At 41.9% G+C, this 25,204-nt stretch overlaps 1 protein-coding gene and 1 long non-coding RNA gene across 10 annotated transcripts in view; one reads left to right on the top strand and one right to left on the bottom strand.

The window, feature by feature from the left end:
* Positions 1–8,122, bottom strand: part of LOC309338055 — a 46,240-nt gene extending 38,118 nt beyond the window's left edge. Inside the window, exons 1-2 of one of the 3 annotated variants that reach the window (XR_014154642.1) lie at positions 8,020–8,122; positions 6,408–6,557 (exon numbers count right to left, since the gene is read on the bottom strand). This is a non-coding gene — a long non-coding RNA (uncharacterized lncRNA). Of the gene's footprint in view, positions 1–5,023; positions 5,084–6,407; positions 6,558–8,019 lie in introns of those variants that run through there. The other 2 variants (XR_014154641.1, XR_014154643.1) reach the window with 2 other exon arrangements.
* The window catches only part of USH2A (usherin), a 437,539-nt gene continuing 417,495 nt past the window's right edge, over positions 5,161–25,204 (top strand). For 6 of the 7 annotated variants that reach the window (XR_014154517.1, XM_081854412.1, XM_081854413.1 and 3 more), the window contains exons 1-2: positions 6,504–6,722; positions 10,377–10,542. Coding sequence is in view for 6 of the 7 variants with exons in the window: in XM_081854412.1 (XP_081710538.1) it covers positions 6,535–6,722; positions 10,377–10,542 (354 nt within the window). In the remaining variant the exon portion in view is untranslated. Of the gene's footprint in view, positions 5,397–6,058; positions 6,723–10,376; positions 10,543–25,204 lie in introns of those variants that run through there. The other variant, XM_081854411.1, reaches the window with a different exon arrangement.

Consider the following 25,204-nt stretch of genomic DNA (forward strand, 5'->3'; position numbering starts at 1 on the left):
TTACTTTAGTATTTATCTCCTTGGTTTATACTGAATTTCCTCCCCTTTAAAACACAAGTTATTAATTATTTCTGAGATGTCAGTACCCAGCTCCCCCTCCAGCTATTAAAAATGTACATGCTTGGTAGTTTTATTATTTAGCATTGAGCAACTTGTACAAAAAGAACCCTGCAAATCAATCAAATTGGACACGAAAATTCATAGCTTTATCATGTCATATCATAGCTTTTTCATGTTCATTTTCTGCATAAATTGGAGGGTGGAGCTAAAGAGTATAACAAATATCAAGTTTTTGTTCCAGGTAGTCCTGGAATTTTGCACTGGGTGATGGAGTGAAATTGATCCAGCTCATGCACTGCTGGGTAATTTCTTTGTTAAGTCTTTCTATCCGTAAGAAGAAACAATACCTCAGGAGTTATGTAAGTAGCAAGGACAGATCAAATGTTGAAGGTCAGTGCTTCAGCATTTACAACAATCTATTCATATATGTAAAATATATGGCAATAAACTCTGAATACCAAATACATTGTTAGAATTTTGCAAAGAGGTAAAATCTGGTGAACAGAATACAAAGCAAAATTGATGGATGGAGGGATCAATTATGAATTAAGGTGTTCAACTTTAATTATTCTAATATTTAAAAGGGAATGCTGCCAGAGGTCATGTGTGCACTACAAATTTGGTGGGGAAATTATGTTTCTCCCCCATTTTCCATATTTATCAGCAAAAATCTACGATAGATCATGATGGAAAAGCAATAAGGCAGAGGGAGGGAGCAAACTGTTGGTCTCCTGTTCTCCTCGCCTTTCGTAATCAAATCACTTTGTGAATAATGTGATCAGTCCAGAATTATCTCAGGTCAAGTAGGCAGTCTCAGGATGAGCTGCATTTAGTTCCCTCATTTTCTTACCTGAGCCTTTTGTATGATTTGAAATCACCAGAGATTGTTGTTGTTTAGTCGTTTAGTCGTGTCCAACTCTTCGTGACCCCCTGGACCAGAGCACGCCAGGCACTCCTGTCTTCCACTGCCTCCCGCAGTTTGGTCAAACTCATGCTGGTAGCTTTAAGAACACTATCCAACCATCTTGTCCTCTGTCGTCCCCTTCTCCTTGTGCCCTCCATCTTTCCCAACATCAGGGTCTTTTCCAGAGAGTCTTCTTTTCTCATGAGGTGGCCAAAGTATTGGAGCCTCAGCTTCAGGATCTGTCCTTCCAGTGAGCACTCAGGGCTCATTTCCTTAAGAATGGATAGGTTTGATCTTCTTGCAGTCCATGGGACTCTCAAGAGTCTCCTCGAGCACCATAATTCAAAAGCATCAATTCTTCGGCAATCAGCCTTCTTTATGGTCCAGCTCTCACTTCCATACATCTAACCCGGAAGATCTGAATGACTTTCGTCCAGTAGCACTCACACCTATAATCATGAAGTGCTTTGAAAAGCTGGTATGAAATTATGTCACTGCCTGCCTACCAGAGGGACTGGACACATTCCAATTTGCTTATAAAATGAAGTGATCGACAGAGGACGCTGTGGCGATTGCCCTCCATGCCGTTCTTGCACATTTGGAGCAGCGGGGGGGTTATGCCAGACTACTTTTTTTAGATTTCAGCTCGGCATTTAATACCATTCTAACACAACGTCTTGTGTCTAAACTGGAAGATCTGGGGCTTCCGTTATCACTTTGTGGGTGGATATTGGACTTTCTGTCAGACCGCCCCCAGAGGGTTCGGCTGGGCCCTTATACCTCTAATACGCTTAAGACTAACACAGGAACACTGCAGGGATGTGTACTTAGTCCGCTCCTTTATATTCTCTACACGTATGATTGTGTCGCTGCTCACCCTAGTAATAGGGTTGTCAAATTTGCAGATGACACAACTGTGATTGGGCTCATCTCTGAAAGGGAGGGTGAAACGGACTATAGAGATGAGGTGGAGCGGCTGACAGAGTGGTGCAGAGCTAACAACTTGCTCATAAATACAAGGAAGACAAAGGAACTTGTGGTGGACTTCAGGAGACAGAAGAGCAATGTCCAGCCACTTTTGATTGATGGGGTCTGTGTGGAGAGGGTAACAACGTTCAGATTTTAGGGTATTGAATTACAAGAGGATCTGTCCTGGAGTGTCAACACAAGGGGGCTTGTGAAGAAGGCGCAGCAGAGACTGTACTTTCTGAGAATCCTAAGGAAAAACCATCTTCCGCAGAAAGTGCTGCTTGCCTTCTATCACTGTGCCATTGAGAGCGTGCTCACTTATGGCTTATGTGTGTGGTACGGAAGCTGTACTACCCAGGACAGGATGGGGTTGTGCAGAGTTGTGAAGGCAGCAGAGAGCATTGTTGGCTGCCCACTCTCCACCTTAGAGCAGATTTATGCCACAAGGTGCCATAGGAAGGCACTGGACATAGTAAAAGATCCATCGCATCCTGGTCACTGTCTCTTTGAGCTCCTGCCGTCGGGACAGAGATACAGGACGATGAAGACAAGAACGAGCTGTCTCAAGAACAGCTTCTTCTCCAGAGCGATCTCGGCCCTGAATGGGAAACCTGGACTTTGAAAGTCATCTGGTCTTCCTTGCTGTATTATATTGTATTGTTTTAATTAGTGTTTTTATAGTTGTTCTGATTTTGTGTGGAGTGCCCTACCTGGGTGGATGGAGCAGCCAAGTAATTTTCGTTGTCCCCGAGAGGGGGCAATGACAATAAAGATGATGATGATGATGATGATGATGATGATGATTATACAGGGAAAACCATAGCTTTAACTATACGGACCTTTGTTGGCAGAGATTACTCTGTTTTGGAGATGGTTTCCACTCACCTTGAAAGCCAAGTAAATTCCAAGTAAATAAGTGAGAAGGGGATGTCTTCAGATGACTCAAGTCATTATCCTTCTTGCTTCTTTACTTTGAATTGGCCATTGCTGCTAGCAGATGTCTCTCTGTACAAAAACTCTATCCTCACAGAGGAATGCAGGGGAGTGCAACACTGGGAATTTTTTTTTTTTAAATAGTGCAGAACCAATGACATCACCTTCTAGGCCACAACCAGATTCTGAAACGCCCATCCCAGCCATGTGTGGCTGTCTCCATGGCTATATTTGAAGAACCATTCTATATTTGGTCTATGTTTGAGTACCCTTTCTTTTATTGATTTTGGTTCTCCCAGCTGCTTTTTATTTCACCGTTTCGCTTACTTATTCTGCTCCTTTTATGCTCTTCATTTCTTTTTCTGTTTTATTTTTGGGTTACATTTTTATTATAAGCCATCTTGACAGCTGGCATTGTATGCATTTCCCTACACATTTCCCCCCTGTAAAAATATGCATTTCTGTATTTTATTTTTTTAAAACTACATCCCAAAATTTAGAGTGGTATGTGGTATGCAATCCAGTCTCATTCTAGGTAAGTATGGAAGCTATGAATTAGGCCAGTTTATGTGTTTCTTTATTCTTATATTTATATCCCCCCTTTTCTTCAAGGACCTCAAGGTGGCATCTCCCTCTCCCCACTTTTATCATTTCAACAATCCTGTGAGGTAGGCTCTTTTGGGGACAGTGACTGGCTCAAAGTCACTAAGTGGGCCTCATGGCTGAGTAGGGATTTGAATCCTAGTTTCACATCTAGTCCAGCACTCTAACTACGACACCACACTGCCTTTAAAATGTGGACTGACCAAAATTCTTCTCTATCCCTAGTTGTGTTACTGGCCACCTGACAAATGAACCGAGGAACATATACAAATATTGTGATAGTTGATTGGTTCTAAAACATTGCACCTTAGGAGCCCTACTGATGGAGTTTGGGTTTTTTTATATAAAAAAGCCTGTGAGATAATATATCACTCAGATCCTGGGTCTTTTGGTATACAACACTGTTCCTGGTGTGAGCCTTATTGACCCAGGGCCTTTTTGGTGGCAGTTTCCCATTTGTGGAATGCCCTTCCTCGTGAGGTGCATCTGTCTCCCACATGACCAAGTCTAATAAGGAATTTAAAAACATTCCTGTTTACTCAGGCATTTAATGGCCGAAAGACACTGTTCTCAGCAACATTGAGACTACCAGTTGAAGGGATGTTAGCTGCTTTTGGAAAGTAGTAAACTTTTAAAGATTATATATATATATATATATATATATATATATATATATATATATTGTTGTTACCATTATTACTATTATTACTATTAATGTCTTTACCAGCCTGGGCTTCTTTGGAAAGAAAGGCAGGATATAAATTGAGTAAATAATATTGAGGAATTCAGCCCCTTCATGTGATTAGACTCTGTTCCAGTCCTGTCACCTGAGGCACTTTAACAGTCATGGCTCCCCTCAGTGAAGCCTGAGAATTCTCGTTTGTTAAGGTTGCTGGCCTCGCCGAACTATAATTCCCAACACCCTTAATAAATGATAGTTCCCAGGATCCTCCATGGCTATTAAAGTGGTGGGATTTTAAGCACACGGTGTGGGTGTGAGCAGGGAAACCTGACTTATTTGGTGGTGGGGTTCCCCTCCCCTCCCACTCCCCCCCAGGGGGGTGGGTGATGCTGTAGTATTGCTTTCCTCTGGTGGGAAAGAAGCTTTGTCTGCCATTTTGACAACTACAAAGATTCTGTGGCTGAAGCAGCAGGTGAAACGCAGGGAATGGAAACCCCTGAACACAAAGGAAGGGAATAAGAACCAATTTGTTGCCACTGGCTGTATTAAATATTTTATGCTTTGAATTTGAGCAACAATGCGAGAGTATGCTGACACACTGCTTTTCCCTCACACACATGAAGCGTGTTGAGAGAGAGAGAGTGGAAAACAACAGCAACATAACCTCCCCCCCCACAACCCCCATTGGTGTTGACGGCATATTCTACGCTGCTGCTTTAAAATTAGATATGCACTGTTGTGTCCTGAGTGCTTCAGACTCGCCCCCCCCCGCGCCCCCCCTGCTGCGATTAAGAGTCCTGCATGTAAGTATGAGGAGAGCAGACAGTTTCCTGGCATCCCACTTAAAGTGCTTACTGTCTGAGATACTTTACCTGGGAACCTGAGTGTTCCTTCCACAGTGCCTCCTGCCAAGGCCTGTTTACTAAGAATTACTGGGGGTAACTCCACGGTTGCCAGGCAACGGGAACTAGTGTTCCTGCCATTTGAACCAATTGTCAAACCGAAGGTTTGAGCAGTCGTCTCTTTGAAATGCAATAAATAACAACAACAACTCAACTTACCTATCAATAACAATTACACGGTATTGTGTATATATATATATGTATATGCGCTAAGTTATCTATCTATAGTATCGGAAAGAGCACAGACATTTGCTAGGAAGAGGGTCACGCAGGACAGATGGTGATATGTTTTTAATCAGCTTTGCTGAGAGCTAAAAGGAGCTGCGTGAAATGGACAATCGGGGTAAGACGCAAAGTGCTTTGCAAACTTAAAGTTGTGTGTGTATGTGTATTTAACCTTAGAGTATCTTTTCAAAAATGTGCCATGTGTTTATATACTTCTAAATGCCATGTTTAAATTACTTTGCATGCTAAGAAGGTGGGTTTTTTTGTTTTTGCTTGCAGTTGTTGGCATTGTGTGAGTTAAGGGTCTCTGCACTGCAAAGATAGAATTGTAAAGCTGTGGCTCTATGTAGCTCAACTATAGAAAACTCTGTGGCTGAAATAAAATACATGGTCCACATGCAAATACAGAATTTGAAGTTTCAGATAGTTGTGCCAAAATATATTTTTTTAAAAAATTCCTATATCGTGGGCTTCATGCTTCACATATGCATTTGTCCATCAAAGTTACCTTGTGATTATAATTCTTCCTTATATCTAGTTCTGCATTTTGCTTAGGTATTATACAACTTCATTTATGTGGGGTTATTTAGATCCAGAAGATAAGAAGCTCAGACAAGGGAGAATCATATTCATATGCCATTACAGTGATAAAATAGATTTTCTATTGCATCTGATGTCTCTCCTCCCCAGCAGATGTAGGTCAGTCTGGCTTTAGGTATATGCATGATTATGTACAAAGCACCCATTTCCCTTATACATTGTTTTTCTGTTGGCTTTCAGGTGTTAACCACTTCCCACGTGTCTGCTGCTGGTTATGACACGGGCGACACCCTCAGGATTTCAAATTAAGATGAAATGCTGCGTCATCTCTAAACCAGGCTACCCAAGGGCATTGCCACTGATGCAGTCATCATTACTTATTTAGGGATGCCTTATCAAGAGGAGACCTTCCTGTAAACATGATTTGCCTGGCTCTTCCCTTGCACTGTGGTTTCTTGTTCCATGCCATTGAAACATTCATAATGGCTCATTATACATCTTTACCCCTGGCCAGCTCTCAGGGGCACTTCCCAAGACTTGAAAACGTGGGTTCTTTCAAAAACATTTCCATTGTGCCAACCCAGGCTACCTGTGGGCTGCCAGACCGGAGTGCTTTTTGTCAAAGCTCTGCTGCTGTCGAAAGTATCCTCTCCTGTACCCAGCAGTTTTGCATTCAGGAGTGCCCATACAGATCATCACCTGCCCCTTATGCTGCCATGCTCTCAAAAGGTCAGGGTGCCTGCATCACAAAAGACAAGAATGACCTGCATCCTGGATCACTGAGCAACTCATCAAGCTTTATTTTTCATAACCTAAAGGGTTGCTTTTCCACTCCCCACGCTCGGAAGCTTGGGACATCATTTACCTTAATAGTATGGTTGAAACCTGAGAAAGAAGGTGTAATGTAAGTAGCTGGCAGGTGTTGACTTAATCTGTAAAATCAGTCATAGTAGTAGCATACAAAGTTACTGTTCAGGTGTATATAAAATGGATGTGACAACCTGATCCTTACTCTGAACATATTACAATTCTAGTCTGGCTGCACTGGCATCCAAAATGTTCCCACTTTCCAGGGGAAATTCAAAGTACTGCTTTTTACCTATAGAACTTTACTTAGCTTGGTGGCCGGCTACCAAGGATGCTTTTTCCATTATGTGCTTACTTGAACCTTGAGGTCATAAAAAGAGGACTGCCAAATACCCTCTCTGACAGAAGTACAGCTGTAAGGGAGAGGGCCTTTTCAGCAGTGGCCCCTCCCCTATGAAGCACTCTTCCTAGAGAGATCCACCTAGTGCCAGTGTTATCATATTTTTGGCACCAGGCAAGGATGTGTCTTTTCTTCCTGGCATTTCATTTTACCTTTTTGCCTACTGCTGGTATTTGCTGTCGGGATATTTTATGGTGATCTTGCTGTCGTGGGATTTAATATAGGATTGCCTTTAGCTTTGCTTAATTTTTTTCAGGTTTAATAGTTTATTTTCTATTTGTTCTGTACTCCTGTTATAAGTCACCATAACAGCATTTTTTTTAGTATATGATGATGAATAAACAAAGATTGGTGATAATGATTATGATGATAATTCGGTACAGCCCTACTTGGACTCCAGCACTTTGGACTACATTTGGGAATCACATGTTTGATGGCTTCACCATGGAAAATGTTTTCTGTCTGTGGAAAACGAACATGATTAGAAGTGTTGTAGCCTAGCATATTCTGATTTGTGCTTATTCTCTGTGTGCAGAGCTTTTAACATCCATGTGTTTCCCTCCCAATTGCATTTTGAAGTGGGGAACTATTCTACAAGGTAAACATGGAAACATGGAACTGTATTGCCATATAAAATTTGCATATGCACACAATGTCACTTTCTAGGTGCAGCAATATAAGGGAAGACTTGCTATGCTCCCTGTCAATTGCAATCCCATTTTACAAGTTTATTACCAAATATTTGGCATGAAAGGAGTCAGTATAGCTGGGTTTATGGCAGCCAAAAGGGATGGAATCTTAGAGTCTCATATCCATTACTTCTCCCCTCCAATGGCATACATTTCCTTAAGTGGCTCATTTCTTTACTATGCAACATATAAACTATTACACTGAAGTTGGCATTTGCCATTGTTATGTTGTATCTACTAGGTATGTGCACCAGCCACAAGATTCACCTTGTATCTACAGTTGCAATGTTGTGAAGCAAGCTAACCTGTTTTGGATCTACTTGGTGACCTTCCAGTTTAACCCGATACCAAAGTGACAGCCTGTAGGTCCACAAGGTGATGCCAGGGCAACATCCTTGCCCCAATTCATACCACCAGAACAATTTATGACTGCCACTGTTTCATACCTTATTTGCATCATGACAGAACAATGGCAAATCTACCCTATTGCATTTAAGTATTGTATTTCTTGTTCATGGTGGTTTTTCAGATCGAGAGACCATCTTCAATGTCACGTCTCTCTTTGAAAGACTGAAATGATTCAAGAGCTCAAGTGCCCACAGAGACCATCCATTGATTCAGTAGAATCTGATGGTCCACAATGACTGAAGCCATTGAAGAATACAAATATGATCAGCAGAAAGCATTGCCCTTTCAGTTTCTAGATTGGCAGTGGGTGCATGGCAGGACATCTCCCATGTGGTACAGTTATTTATTTATTACATAACATGTTTGTTAACCCACATTTCAGGAAGTATTACCAAGGTGGTCTACGTTCTTCAAAAAGAAGTAACTTCTTGGAGAGCAGCTATATATTAATACTAGAGAGGAAAACAAAATTCCCAATAAGAAATGATGCAATTATTCTGGATTTTATTTTAAAGTGTTACACATCAAGGTCACTTCCCTTACTAAAGTCATGACACATGTAGGGGTCCACATGTGGGGGTGTTTGTTTTTAGATAAGCAAAATTAATAAACCCTGGATTATCCAATTATTGTTTATCCAGGAACTGGGTAAATCCAGTTCATAAATATTTTCCTACTTGGCTGTGTCTTCTATCAAATATTTGTTAACGAAAAACCAACATGTTTACATGCAAACAGAATTGGCAATATGTTAAGAAATGCATTTTTAGTAAACTTGCAGACTGCATGTTTGGCTTTAAAGATTCTGTTGACAAATACTGATGGGATCAAAATCATTACCGAAAGGGAGTAATGGTCCAACTCTATTTATCTTATCGGATTAAAAGTGTGTTAGTCACAAATCTGTCAACGGGCATAACCATAACTGTATCCAGTTGAAAGCAATGTGACGAGACTTAGGAGCAACTAGTAGTAAGCCATTCTTTGGCATGTTGTGGCTTAGAACTTTGAACTAATGCAACAGTGTCCCCCCCCCCAACTAGAAACACACACACGTTTTAATGTATTTTCAATGTTTGTTATTGATATAAGTATTGCTTATAAGAACAGGATCATGCATAAAGTAGGTTATAATTTTATCATGTTTAGAGCAGCAAAAGATTCTGCCATGAACATGCCACTCTAACTGAATACAACTGAATTTAGTGGCAAGGCCCAAACCTACCATTATAATGCCAAAATTGATAGATGCTGAGGCCAGGGAGCAGTTTTGGAGGTCAGCGCTGTTTGCAACCACACTTGCTCAGCCTAAACATGTCTGCATACTACTCCTCCATATTCAGGGAAAGAATAACTGGGAGGATTCTAGCTCAAATGTTCCTACTGCAATCCTGGCTTTCAGGTCAGGCTGTTTTCAGTCCACTAAAACTGGTCTGAAATGCAAAGGACCCAAGTATGGGCAACATATAGGCCAGTCTAGGTAGCTGAGTGTTCATGCAAAGCAAGGAGGATTCTCCGAAAGACCACAGTACGAGAGGAAATATTGCATTTCCATTCCCTGCCTACTGTGTTCATGACAATACCCACAGCCCAAACTGATGCAAATTTTACATCTTGTCATTTGACCTTTAGGAGGCCATTCTCACTGTACAGTGGATGAGAATAGGGCTGGATCTAGACATATCAAAGAAGTGTTTTGGTTTAAAGTGTTGTAAATTTAAACAGGGAAATCAGGTAGAGAAAAATGGGACACCACATCACCATCTGGTGGCACAATGTTATATCGCATATACAACGCATATAAATCGCGTTTTCTTTACCAGTCTAGCTGAGTCCCAGGACTGCTCTTCAGTGGGTTATCATGATTAAGACCGTGCTACAGAAACCATTGCAATGAAAAAGGAACAGAGGCCTGCTTTGCTCCGTGCATTTCCGATATTCTGCACATGTACAAAATCCTGTCAAGTTCTATGCATGCACAAAAATACAAAGGCATTGATGAAACGTCAGTGGTGTAAGCCAACTCTACATTTGGTAGCAATGGTGGCCTGTATTGGTACCATGCACTGCCACTTGCCGCAGATGATTATGTTTAATTTGTACTATCCCAAGTGAAAACTTAACCCAAGTAGAGAGGCATTTGCCTGCAAAACACGGCATCGCTTCTCCCTCTTCTTCCTGTGGCTATTGTAATACAGCTCAGCTACTCTTCTGGAAGTTGACCTTTGACTTTCCTTTTTTATTGTTTCCAAAGGTGTATGGTGGAGAAAGCTGTTGATGGGCAGACTGTGTTCAAGCTTACAGTCTCTGAGAAAGAGACCATGTTTTATTATCACACTGCAAATGGGCTGCAGCCACCGATAAAAGTAATGACACTGGGGAGAATTCTTGTGAAGGAATGGAATCATCTTAGCGTGCAGGTGAGTGAAATGACAACACACACACATTTAGCATGGGTAAAGTCTTGAATTGTATGATTGGGGCATAGCTGAACAAACACCAAAGAGGCAGAGTTCAGGTTAAAATATATTGCTATATACTGGTATATATTATTGTAAAAGGGTAAATCCTTGCAGGCTAACCTTTTAGAGTTTTTAAAAAATAAAGTGTTGATTAGTATATGGATAGGAGGTTAGAGTTTCAAAAAGCATTTGATAAAGCAATTCACCCAAAATTCCTGAGTATGCTTAACCATCAAAGGATAAGACAGGTCCATTTATGGATCAGTACCTAGTGAAAAAACAAGAAGCAGAGAGTAGGAACGAATGAATAGATCTCAAAACAGAGCAATGTAAGTGGAATCCCCCTAAGAATCAGATTTGGGTGCTGAGCTTTTTAACTTGTTCATGAATGATGCAGATTTAGGGGCAAGCAGTGAGATGGTCTTGTTCAAGGTGGTTAGGTTAATCTAAAAAAGTAAGTGGTGTAGGGATGATCGCTGGTTGTGGAGCACACTCCCCACCAGCAGGCAGCCTCAGCCTGCCTGCACGCATGACACTCCCCCTCACAGACAAAGCCACAGCTGTCTGAACATCATGCCCTCTGTCTAACCTTTTGCGGTCTCAGTAGTCTGTGGTGTCCTCTCTGTAACCTTTATCTCTGAGACCTTTGTCTCCTTCATCATACACATCATTCAAGGGGAAAATGACGCGGTAGAAACAGGTGCCAAAATAACTATGTACCACCCCACGATCTCGGGACTGGAAGATGTGTAAAGGTCACATCCCAAAATGTATCTGCCTGGGTTTGCATATTGTGTCAATAAAAGGAGCCTCCATAGAGCTGGCCAGCAGCTTGCTTGCAGCTCACCTGCATTATCAACTCCTGCCTCATGTCCTTCACTTCATCTGGCACCCAACGTGGGGCTCAAACCCACGACCCTGAGATCAAGAGTCTCATGCTCTACCGACTGAGCTAGCCGGGCTCTGGGCTTGCAGTAAAGGTAAACGGAATTGTTCAGCTAACAGTTTTTGCTTTCTATTGGGTCTTTAAGCAAAGCATTGCTTGCCAAGTTACCAGAGGTGCATCCGCCCTCTTATTTCCTGCAGAGAGAGGCCCATGCACGTGGATATGGTTTACCACAAAAACTCACACCATGCTGGCTGATTAGATACAGCAAAAAGAGAAAGAAAATTCAATAAATGTTCATCTATTTGAGGTGTGATTTGAGCTATTGGCAACTGATGAATCAATTGATAGACAAATTGTGAGTCCAACACCAATTTGAAGGGTGTGGCTAGAAAGAACTGGAAAACTAAAATCGAAGCAGCAATTTCTGTTTATTGAGGTGAGGGAAACGGGTTGAGGTGGAGTGAATTTAACACAGAACTCTGCAGTTCCAGGAAGTTGGTATGTCAGCACATCCCTCCCCCGAAAACAGAGGAATGTAAGTGGAGTCCCCCTAAGAATCAGATTTGGGTCCTGAGCCTTATAACTTGTTCATGAATGATGCAGGTTTAGGGGCAAGCAGTGAGATGGTCACATTTGCTGGTGATGCCAACTTGTTCGAGCTGGTTAGGTTAATCTAAAAAAGGAATGTAAGTGGCTGGTTGGCAACTGTGAGAATATGATGCTTGACTAGATGGGCCATTGGCCTGATCCATCAAGCTCTTCTTAACTAATAATGGGATGCCTATCAAAGAGGATATCAGTACTATCAGGGTATTGGCAATCTGTATAGTTTAGAAAGTTGCATTTTACTCACACAAATACACCAGCACTTTTCTACTTATGTGATGTCTAATTTATTTGAAGTATAACTTGTATGTGAACAATTCTTTCTGTACTGGATTGAGCTAATGGTGCGATTACTATGCAATCCCTGTATATGATACTTCTTAAACCCAGGATGCTATTCATCCATCCATCCCCAATGTCTAAAGTTTACATGTTGTTTGCTTGTTTATTCATTTGTTTGATGATGCAAATGGTACTTCAACTACTTATTAAGTACTTTGTATAAGAGACTACATGTTCTAAATGAGGGGTTGGCGACCTTTTGGGGCCGGTGGGTACAACTGAAATCTTGAGGAAGTGCTATGGGCACTACTCACAAAATGTCTGCTATTGGGGTGTGACATAACACAAAATGGCTGCCATGGGGACATGTCGAAGAGGCCAATCCAGTGTAAACAGGAACTGAGTAGGAATAGCAAACAGTTTCTCATGCATTATGGATTTTTGAGGTGATATTACTGAGACCTTTCATGAGCACTATAGGAGGTACTGGCGGACATGTTGTGACTGACAGCTATTCTGAAACAATATAAATACTTTGTTAACCTTTTCAGCAATTGTGTGCAGCAGTTTTCTTTAAGTCAGAATTGTTTTTGATAATTTATTGAAAAACCAATTCCTACCTTTTATTATTCCTCCCTCCTTTGGTTCTCTCTATTTCTTCTTCTTGATGTACCAGCAAATTGGTGTGAATAAAATGTTTGGCTGTTGGATTAAAAGCAGTGACCTTAAGGCCAAGCTAATGAACTTTACACCCAGAAGATGTTACATTTATGCTATTACTGTCAACCATACCTTGTGCACTGAAAAGTTGCTAAATGCTGGGATTTTGCAGTGAAAATGAGGTCACATTTTCTTAAATGATTAGGATGCAACAATGTCTTCTGTGCCAATCCTGGTCTTAAACAGAGGTTGCAGTGAGACCTATCATGAAATGCTTGGAGTTTCCAAATTGTCCAGCCAAGCTTGCTTGATTATTTATTTATAGCATTTTTATCCCAATTTTCAGCTAATAAAAGAATGTTGCTGGAGTAGTGTACAAATGTCAGTTATAAGAAAGTCCCTGCCTTCAAGATTTAAATCTAAAAGATACAACACAAAAGCGAAAACCATTGGAGAGAAGGAGGGAAAAGGCAAAATTCAGTGATGATTTCTTAGCTATAGAATTCTTGTAATGACCAGCTGGAGTAAAAATATTACAAGAAGAGGAGCTACTGGTAGGCCCCACAGTCCCATCTCTTTCACTTTCCTATAGTCTGTTGCAATAGCTGTCCAGACTTAATGCACACAGATGTCAGGGACCGTGCTGAGGAGGGCTGCACAGAGGAGGCATGGTGGAAGCCTCTCCCCCCCCCCCCCCGCTCTTGATCAGGATCCTGAATCTTCCCAGGAGCAGGAGGACAGTGTAGATTTGGAACAGTGGTTTGCAGAGGGACATAGTTCAGAAGGCAGAAGCTGGGAAATACTGAATGGGGAACATCTAGGAGAAGAAGCACTGGGAGAGAGAGAGCTAACAGATTCACTGTCTCTGGAAAACATTCCTCCACCCAGCTCAAGGACAAGAAGAGCTGATAGGGTGGCAGAACAGAAAGCACATAGATTACGAGCTCAGGTTACAAGACGCAGTAGTGATGCTGGTGACTAGGGAGGAAGTGGGTGGGACTCTTAATTGGGAGCACCGCCATTCCTAGGAAATGGATTATTTGTTCTCTCACTGTGATCATTAAAGTTCCTAACTGGTAAGAAAACTCATTTTCCTTTGTTCTGCTTATCTACTGTCGGGGGGGCGGGGCGGAGCTGATTCCCTGAAGCCTGACAACATGTGACTTAGGCTCTGCGGGTCAGTGGCTTGAACTTACCACTATTATGAGGGCTGTTCCTATGAGGTTTGTAGATATAACTTCCACAACTTGAGGATATGGGTCTCAGAAAAGTTTGGGTGAGGAGAGGCCGCAGTTCCGCAAGAGACCAAATGTTTTATGCATAAGGTGCTGTGTTTGCATGTGCAAGGCCCCTGGCAACACCTGTTGTTTTGTTCTTCAAAGATTTCCTAGTCATCCCTCTAGCCCAGGTTTTGTATATATTGGCCTAAGACACGCAAATATGTTTTTTCTGCGCCATTTTTGTGAGGTTTGTCCACCTCTAAAATTTCCACCTTTAGAAGCCTCTAGACAGCTACCGTCAGAGTAGAGAAAACAGTGGTACCTCAGGTTAAGTACTTAATTCGTTCTGGAGGTCTGTTCTTAACCTGAAACTGTTCTTAACCTGAAGCACCACTTTAGCTAATGGGGCCTCCCACTGCTGCTGCGCCGCCGGAGCATGATTTCTGTTCTCATCCTGAAGCAAAGTTCTTAACCTGAAGCACTATTTCTAGGTTAGCGGAGTATGTAACCTGAAGTGTATGTAACCCGAGGTACCACTTTACTGAGCTTGATAGAGCAGTGGTCTGACTTCGTATAAGGCAGCTTCATATGTTAACTCATAACAGAATAAACTTTTTGACAGTGGGAAATCCATTTTTATGAGGAAAAAATTATGATGGTAGTCCAAAATTCCATGTTCCAACCTTCCACTACAGTAACTAAGATGTCAACAGCTGGCCTTTCCTCACCTTCCCAATACTAGTGTCAGGGCCTGAACTGGCTTCCCAGCCGCAGAACTGTTTTATTTATGTTATTTATTCGTATATCGTGAAACTGATTTAAGCATATAACTATGAGGAGTACAAAATATTAGTTAAAACCAAAACAATGTAACAATGAAATCAAGGAGCGGGGGGGAAGCATGGGTCATCTGACTAGAAAGTTACAAGAACAGTAATTTGTTTTCATAAGAAGGGTTGCTTGAATAGCCAACTCTCAGGTTGGTGCCTAAAATTCATTACCAGACGGTGCTAGCTTGATTTCATTAGTTAGAGAGTTCATTAATCCTAGTGCCAACACACTAAATGCACAGTTTCTTGCTGAGGACAGCCTGACAGTGCCACACGCTGCAAGATCTGCCTCAGGGTCAGATTATAAAGATCAGGCACAGGTATAAGGAATGAGGTGATCTTTTAAGTTCACTGGCCCCAGGTTGCTTAGGGCTTTATATGCTAGTAGGAAGACCTTTACTATTGGATCCTTTTGGAGAGAAGATTGAGAGATGGCTGTTACTCACTCAATAAAGTGGAAGGAGCAAGGTTTCCAGGCTGCCATCTCTTAAAAGAATCGCCAGGGTGCAATCCAACACTTGCTGTCCCCCTTTGTTGACCAGAAACTCAGTTCAGCTTTGCTCAGCCTCCACTTTTTAATGGCTATGTATACCATGCAAACTCGGCAGTTCCACTGTGTGTTATTTTATTGGCCTTTTAGGCCAGGCTATGGGCCTGAGGCTCTAGGGCAGCTGATAGAAACTCCCCCATGGTAACAGTTGATTTGAAAAGGGTAGCAGATAGGCTACACCTGGATCAGGTACAAACCACCTGCCACAGATCAGTTATTGCAGGTGATACGTAATCTCTGTTCTGACTGTTCTGTAGGATTGAGATGTAATCTAGCTTTCTTGGGATGCTCCCTCACATTCTCTGTCTAAAAGGATAAACGAAAGGATGAAATTTTAAGTTCTTTAGGAATGTTGTGCTTTGATATCCACACTGGATATGGTGTGAGTGTTTATAAGAGTCTGCCAGCTAGGAATGTTTGTTGCAAATTCAGTGTCTGTAATTATTAAATTATGTTTTTACTAGCCTTTATTTTGCCTGATCATATCTGTGTAACTCTGCCGTGTTTTGGCAGACAGCAGCACATTAAAAGCCCTAGAAAGAAAGTTATATTCAAAATGCAAAGAGGTAACCAGAACTGAATTACTCTCCTGGGAGCAAAATGCTCTTAGAGTGCCTGTTGAAATCAGCATTATCATTTCAATGCATGTCAAATGTGAGTCATTTCCTAGTTTAGGCAAAATTTCTTTATAAATCTTTAAATCTTCCAGTTCTTTCAAGAAAAGGTTAAAGTACTTATGATTTAATGAGACCGCTTTACATCATAACTGTTTGACTATCAAGAGAAAACTTGTCCTTTCCAATTTGTAAAATCTTTTTTTTATTATTTTCCTCGAATGTTTTTAGGTAGTCTATATTTTATAGTTAATGCCAAGAAACTGACAACCTTAAATAGCCTGAGCAAAACATTTACTTCCTCATCTTAAGTGTACAAAGTAAAAGTAAATCAAGAGGAGCATCCCTCAAGGTTCACAGGCTGTGATCAAGGCACCTATCTGTAATTTCACGTTATTTGGGCCTCAAGTATTTTATCATCTTTTATTTTTCAAGTTGCATTCGCTGGTTACTTGTAAGGCTGAAATGCTGCATGCTATTTACATGGGAGTAAGTCCTATTGCTGTATCTGTCCACACCAGCTGCTATTTAATTTATGTCATTTTGATGCCCAGTTGATTGTTTTACTTATATTTTGTAAAAGGTCCTAAGCATGATCATGTATGCAGGGCCGGCCCAGGACGTTTTGCTGCTGTAGGCAAAATGCCCTGCTGGCCCCACAAATGCAACTGCGCCCTTGCCTGTGGCCATGCCTGCACTGCAGCCACAATGCAGTGACAGTAGCAAGGGTCTGGCGGTGAGAGCAGTGGCACTCCTGCAGTGGTGCAGGCAAAGTCCCAGCATAGCTGGCAGTGGTGCAGTGGTGAGGGGGAGCAGGTTGGCTCAGCCACCCGTGCCAAATAGCTTCACCTCAGCTTGTTGATGGACTGCTCCTGCATAAATGTATGAATGGCTCCATAAAGGGGCTGGGGCAGGCTGTTATGCTTATTAAACTGTAGCCAGTAGTGTGGCATGGGGGGTACACGGGGGTGGTTGCTCCAGGCACAACCTTGTTCGGGGCGCAAAATTTCAGCACCTGGTGCTGTCTCAATGCTTCCGTGGCTGGGCTCCACTGAAAATGGCTTCTCCATGCAGACCAGGAAGTGACCTCTTTAGACAACAGAACAGCTCTTCTTTTCTTATTTCTGTGGCTGTGATCTCCTGGGTAATGCAGACACCATTGGGCAGTTGAATGCACATGTGTAGTCCGTCCATTTCCCTCCCACCCACCACCTTCATGTGGCCCCAGGCTTTAGCACCCCACTGTAGCATAGGGTTCTGGACACTTTCCCCCTACCTTCTAATATCATTATTAGGGGTCACTTTGGCTTACCCAGAATGTGACTTTCTTTTCACCTACTTTTCATAATTTCCCTTGAGTTTGGATCATATGAGTAACCTCCACATGACTGAGTTGTATTTCTAGAAATGGGGAAAAATGTAAATATATTTATAATTTGTTTTGAATACGTAGCAGAATTGTGTTTTGTCCCAATATCTCAAGGACCTCCCCTTCCAACATGAACTTACCTTGACCTTACGTTTGTCATCAGAGGCGGAATTCGTGGCAACAAGGGAACAGGCATTTTCAGTGGTGACTCCACAATTGTGGGACGCTTTTCCCCAGGGAAATTAAAAATGTGAAACTGTCACCAGAAAGGCCCTGTCATAGGTCAGCAGTCAGGGGTTTGCACCATGCATGGTGTCCCAAGTGCTAGTGAAATTGACACACATCAAATGCAGATGGGTAGTAAAATGTACCCACCCAGACTATTGATCAGAGAGGCCCACTTATGCCTCAACAAGAAATGAGTTGGGAATAACAACAAAAGGCACCTATTCGCATAACATTTGCATGTGTTAATTTATACTATAGAGCTGAATTTAGACATTATTTCCATAATTTAAATGGAAATACAATACATCTCATTCTGCTGGTGAACAAGACTGTGACTTATGTATTGGCACAGCCTGCTGTCCAGGTACTAACTGCTGATGGGTCACCTCAAGGTCCTTGTTCTCTCTTCTTATATTTCGTTATCTTTAAACCAGACTTGGACTGGACAGTCCTCTGAAGAGAACAGGTGTGGAGAACTTTTGGCCCTCCATATATTGCAGAACTACAACTCTCACCAACCCCAGCAAGCATAGTCAGTGACCAGCAGTGATGGGAGTTGTAGTTCTGCAACATCTGGAGAGCCAAAGTTTCCCCACATCATAAATGGAGGTTGCTTTCTAATAGAGGACTGTCCTGTGAAAAGCCTTCAAAGAAAGGGCTGTCCACTGCAAAAAGTAGGATGCATGACCACCCTCATATGATGGAAAATTTTATGAGAACGATCCACTGTGCTCCTGAGTAGCTTCCATTCATTTTAATGTGTTTTTGGAGGAGAATGTCCCAGAAGATTTAGTCTTATGTCTTTTAAATCATGGGTGACAACTCTGCAGGTCATACCAATAATGGAAGTGGTACCAAAATAAAGCATTTGTGCAGAGAGTTAATGTTTTTGCTGCATATGCTCTTTCTACTGCTATGATGGGAGTTCCTGCTGTTGTCCTGGACTGTCATGCACACACTACCAATGGACTGACATGAAGCCAGCACGGGTGCTTTGTGGTCTGTATGGATTGGGTTCACTGATTCCGTACATCTGAAACCTTGTTGGGAGGGGGTGGAATCATAATGTGGATGCCCTTAAGCATCTGCCTGGAAGTAGTTCTATTCCAACGTGCCCTATGGATTAATCAATGTGTACTTCTTATTGCTAATCTCTCTTATCTCTGCAAGTACTTTCTTATTCTTTGGGTGATAAAAGAACAAAGATTTTCTTCAAGAACAATACCTCATCTGACATCTATATCTTACTGTTAATTTACATGATTACATACAGTTCAGAGTGTGGGGGAGAACCCTAAATCAGTGGTAGAACTGTAATTTTAAAGAGGCGGAGGAGGTGGGGAGAATGCCTGCATTATTATAAGATTGCATCAAATGAACTCCAGTAGCTTTTGTTTAAATTAATTTTGGTAAACCTTTTTGATGTAGCTGTTTTGGTGTTAAAAGACAGCTTGATAAATCCTTTAACTTGTCTCTTTTGATGTTATAATCAAGATCCTTGCATTTGGAATCCTGTTTCGTTTGTAATTAGGGGAAAAACACAGTAATGATGTGGCAAGGAAGCAATTGTTCGTGATTGGTTTTTACACGTGATGATGAGGCGCTCTTGATTGTTACGGCTTATTCCTAAGGCTCTGGTCCTGTTAATACTTGTTTAACAAGGGGAATTTCAGCAGGTGCTGATTCTCTCACAGGAATAACAAGAGCTGCACCTGCCCAAGATTCAGCATAACTATAAATTGTACAGGTGTGCCATATTTGCCATTGCATCAGGTCTCTCTGCTGCTTAATATTTTAGAAGTAGTGTTTATGGTGCTTGAGACTACCCAAAATTACATTGTTGGTTTTGAATTTGCTTTTATATTTGTGTTGCTGAACATAAATTTTCTCTTGCTCATTTAAAGTTCTGCTCCTTTCCCCTCTCTGCATTGTGAGTGGATGGAGGGAAGCTTCTTGCAGATGAGGAGAAAGATCATGACTTTGCCACACCCCTTGCTTCATGTTAAGGGCTGTCACAAGATGGAGCAAGCTTGTTTTCTCCTGCTCTGGAGAGTACCCAAAACTTGAAGTTACAAGAAGGGAGATTCTGACTGAACTTCAGGAAGAACTTTCTGACAGTAAGAGCTGTTTGACAGTGGATTCTCCTTCATTGGAGGTTTTTAAGCAGAGGTTGGGTGGCCATCTGTCACTGATCCTTTAGCAGAGATTCCTGAATTTCAGGGGGTTGGACTAGATGGCCCTTGGGGTCCCTTCCAACTGTACAATTCTATGATTCTATGCAGGCCAGCCAAGGGGAGGGTGGGTATTTTCTACCTCCACTATCAGAGGTAGCATGTCTCTGAATACCAGTTGCTGGGAATCACAGGAGGACAGAGTGCAGTTGTGCCCATGTCCTGGTTGCAGGCTTTCCACAGGCATCTGGTTGGCTGCTGTGAGAACAGGATGCTGGACTAGATGGGCCACTGGCCTGACCCAACAGGCTCGCCTTATGACCAACTATGAAAGTCTGTTGCAGCATGGTATTAGGTGGAGGCCCAAATGATCTCAGTGTCAGCTATCACTGTTCTTGGACCAGGATAGCCTAGTCACAGTGGTTGATGTAATAGCAACCTCAAGTGTGGACATTTGTGATGTGTTCATGGGAGCCTGTCTTTAAAGCTGTTTTGGAAGCTGCAGCTGGTGCAAAATGAAGTTGCTGAGTTGCCAAGCGAACCACTTTACCATGCACATCTAAAAGCTCCCGTATGAACTGTTAACTTATCAAAGCCCTAAGCAATTTAAGACCATATTAGTTATGCCATGGCCTGCAGACGTTCATTTCATGGCAAGTTGCAGGAGGGCTTTTTCCAAAGTAGCCCTCAATCTGTGGAAAAACCTCTACTAATATAGTGGTACCTTGGGTTAAGAACTTAATTCATTCTGTAGGTCCGTTCTTAACCTGAAACTTTGTCAGGTTTTGGGCTCTGGGCCAAATATGGAAATCAGAATTAGAGAGAGAGGTGCTTTGCTGTGTCATCCAGTGGAACTTGGAGTCCTAGGCTGGATCTAGACACATCAAAGAAGTGTTTCAGTTAAACTTTGTATGAGAAATCGGGTTAGCAAAAACGGAACTCCACAGCGCCATCTGGTCTTAGAATGCATAAACCATGCATAAAGCACTTTTCATTTGCCCATGTAGCTGAGTCCTAAGTTAAGTCTAAGTATTGCAGATCCTTTAATATTAATTTAAGTTGTTGGGTTGGTTTGATCTATCTCTTAAGAACACCACAACATTTTTGATGGATCGGGAAAGTGTCCATTTAGTCCAGTATCCTCTTCTCACACTGGCCAACCAGATGCCTATGGGAAGTCTGCAAGCAGGACCTGAGCACAAGAACACTGTCCTATCCTGTGGTTTCCAGCAACTGGGAATCAGAAGTATGCTGTCTCTGACAGTGGAGGTAGAACATAGCCATCAGGGTAGTGGAGGTAGAACATAGGCACCCTCCACAAATTTGCCAAATCCTCTTTTGAAGTCATCCAGGTTGGTGGCCATTACTAACACTTGTTGGAGCAAATTCCATAGCTTAACTACATGCTGTGTGAAGAAGTATTTTCTTTTTGTCTCTCCTGAATCTTCCAACATTCAGTTTCATTAGATGCTTGAGTTCTGGTGTCTTTGTTCCTCTCTGCATGGGTTTTTACTAAATTACTCTAGTTGGCTTGTACACACTGTCACTGGGAAGAAAACCCACCACAAAACCAGGGAAGTGCTACTAGCCAGCAAAAGAAGAAAAACACAACTCCAGGCACTAGAATTAAGGTTTATTCCAGACCCAATGCGTTTTGGAACAAATCATTCCTCAGGGACATGCTTTCATAGTGAATACGTGGGGCATGGCTATGCAACAGGAGTGACTATAGTGCCACTATGTATTTGATTAAAATTGCTGCTAAAATATGCCTCCCCTCCCCAATAATTTCCTCCAAAATACATCAGACCTGTAATAATGTTATATAAAGCCTGGCTTTCCCTCTTTTTTATCTTTATTTTGTCAGGCACCTTCGTAAGGCAGCAACTGCCTTTCATATGTTTGTACAGCAGCTAGCTTATGGTTGGAGCTAAATGTTAAACTGCATCCTTTAGTAGGCATCAGCAGCAGTGAAACCTTTGGACTGGAGTTTTGGAATCCTAAGTTTGTTCTTGCCCAGGCAATTAATGGTGTGCTTGATTTGTTGCATTTGAAATATCCTCCTGCATGGTACAGGTGGACATTAAAGGCTTTTGCAAGGTGATCAGAAGGAACCTCTTAGATTATCTGGAATAGCTGAGGCACCTTCACAGGCAGACCACATTCTGGTTTCTTTTTGATCACACTGTGTGAGGTTAAATTTGTATTAATACAAAGCTAGTTCTTCAACATCAAGTTAATTGCTTCAGGTGCTCACCAGAGTCCCATCATTGGTTCCTTCCTTTCTTTTAATTTACATGGTTCTTTGAGGGATTCAGGTTGAACTAGTGTCACTGCGCACAAAAGGAAAGTCTTGGATTGCAGGAAAACCATTTCCCGTTGAGAAGGGATTAACATTGTAGGAGATAGTGAGAAAGAAAAGTAAAGGAGGGCAAAGAGAAAAGCTAAAATATCTTTTAGACAAATGCTAGGAGCATATGTAATAAGACTGCTGAATTGGAGTGACATGTTTTCAAGGATAAGAAAGATATTATTGGAATAAGAGAGACAACCAAGAAAATGAAAGGGGATTTAAAATGCCAAGATAGAGAAAGAGTTTTAGTGAGGGGAAAGAACTAATATAAAGCTGGAAGAAAGGTAGTAATATTGGTGAAGGATGATACTGAATTTGCAGCAGAAGTTAAAAAACACACATGCACCACACGCTGAAACACTCCTATAAACATTTTGACGGATTCAACAGAGAGCGTTTCTGTGGATGTTGAGGGCAATACAAAGTAGCTGGGATATTTTGAATGTTGCTATTTAGCCAAAAAAGGAAAGTAAAAGGGGGGGGGGAGTTGAGGACTTTGATCACTGGCGGGATAAAGAGAGGATTTGAAGAGGGAAGGGATTTGCTAGTGAATAGTTGACATATTGAGAGTTTTCTTTTTTAAAAAACAGTGCAAATTTCCAAAAGCTAGCATGTGATCGTAACCCTTCCCACAGTTTCTGAAACAAAATGCCAAGCTCTGTGTGAAAGTGTGATCTGAATATTGTTGTGCGAAATGTATATATCAACCTGAATCTGTGTATGGATATGGTGAACAGGTAGGATCAAGCAATCATATCAGCATTAAATTTGAAATACATGTGCAAGTATGTAATAGACAGCCAAAATGGTCCCAAAGTTATTGATTTTTATTTTTTTTAAAAAGCAGAGCTAACTTTGAAAGGAAAAGCTAAAATGCTCTGGGGATTTTTGCTTGCATTCCTGTGATGAATGGGAAATCCACTCCACACAAGTGGAAAATATACAGCCTATGAAATGCATCAAGAAACTGCAATTAAAATTCATCCCAGTTAAGTCAAAAAAAGGAAAAGCCGATATGGGCCTGAGGCAAAAGAAAGAAAGGCAAAGAGATAACTTGCTCTTCTCGACCCTATTCTCTTCCCTTTCCCCCTCACTCTTCTTTACCAATCCTCCTTTATCCTCCCTGGATCCTCTGTTTTATGACAGTTCTGTCACTCTGATCCCCTGATGAGGTTTCTTTTTCTGTCTTCTGTCTCTGCCATTGCTTTGCAGAGGAGTGGGCAAATCCTTAGAGGGAAGGGTTAGGAGACATGTCTCTATTTTCCCCTTTCTCTCCCTACCTTTTCCCCCCAGGTCTTTTTTTGCCCCTCAGAATAGCTTCAGGACTCAGGTATTCCCAGATAACCTAGTGGCTGTGCCTCGGCCTTACAGATGTCGTTGAAATCTTTGCATGCTAAGGTGATAAAGGAAGATGCAAAAAAGATGAGGTGGATAGTCTGATAAAATGGCTGGGCTCCGTTAGATACTCTGAGGGTGTTTTAAATGGGATGAATGTGGATCAGTTAGCACTGTTGAAACAGCATTTGTTTCACTACAGAGCATGTGAAAAATGGAAACTGGCCCCAGCATGTCTTTGTTTTGGGTAGTAAAAGGAAAGAAAAGGGATATTTTGGTTTAGAGTTGGTAGAGTAGGTCTAGTCGCAGACGACTCTGGGGTTGCGGCGCTCATCTCGCTTTACTGGCCAAGGGAGATGGCATTTGTCCGCAGACAGCTTCCGGGTCATGTGGCCAGCATGACTAAGCTGCTTCTGACAAACCAGAGCAGCACACAGAAACACCGTTTACCTTCCCGCCGGAGCGGTACCTATTTATCTACTTGCACTTGACATGCTTTCAAACTGCTAGGTGGGCAGGAGCTGGGACCAAATAACGGGAGCTCACCCCGTTGCGGGGATTCAAACTGCCAACCTTCTGATCGGCAAGCCCTAGGATTTGTGGTTTAGACCACAGCGCCACCCATGTTAAGAGTTAAGAGTCCCTAAATGGGATTTCACATGCAAACCGTTTTCTGTTTTAACATTCTCTCCACTAATTAGACTGAGATGTGAATTGATATCTCTTTAGATAAGCTGCATTACTTTGAGTCAAATCATTGGTCTGTTTAGTTGTTTAGTATTGCCACACTGGCTGGCAGTGACTCTCCAGGGCTGCAAGCAGAGAATGTTCTCTGCTCTATGTGAAGAGGCCAGGGATTGAATCCAGACCTTTTTACACATGCAAAGCAGATGATAATATGCTTTTTAAATTGTCAGACTTCTCTAATTGCCAAGTAGTTCTTGCTGAAGGAGTCTGTAGGGAGAACTGAACTCTTCGTGCCCAATGTGTATTTTTGTTCAGAAAGCAAAGTGCTGAATCAAACCCTTTGAATATGGCAAATGGCCACATGTATACAACAACATGTTACATGCTATTACACGCACATTTCTACAATAAAACCCACTGAGTCCTTTTTTTGGAAAACTTGTTTTGGAGAAGAGAAATAGTGGAAGGAGAGGATTCTTAACACTCCCACAAACTGTTGCTTCATTGTCACAACTCCCGCTACACTTACAAGTTTCCAGATACCCTCACAAGCATGCAACCCAAGGGGAATTCAACAGGAATAGTAGGTGCAATCCCATGGGTAGAAATACTCAAGGAAGAAGGAGTTTAAGATGGGTGGATGTTTTGTTTTGAAAAGGTGGAATATTGAAGGCACAGTTGCAGTATTGTGTAAGAAAAATGGGAAGTGTCTAAAGAAACTGGAGGGGCTGCATAAGGGATTTTGGAATTAAAAGTGGCATATGTACAAATAAGTAGTAGCTAAAGCAAGGCAGGAGAACCTCAAACCCAGGGTGTGCATGTGGTC

The sequence above is a fragment of the Podarcis erhardii genome (assembly GCF_964252035.2).
Source record: "Podarcis erhardii genome assembly, chromosome: 3".
Lineage (NCBI taxonomy): Eukaryota > Metazoa > Chordata > Lepidosauria > Squamata > Lacertidae > Podarcis > Podarcis erhardii.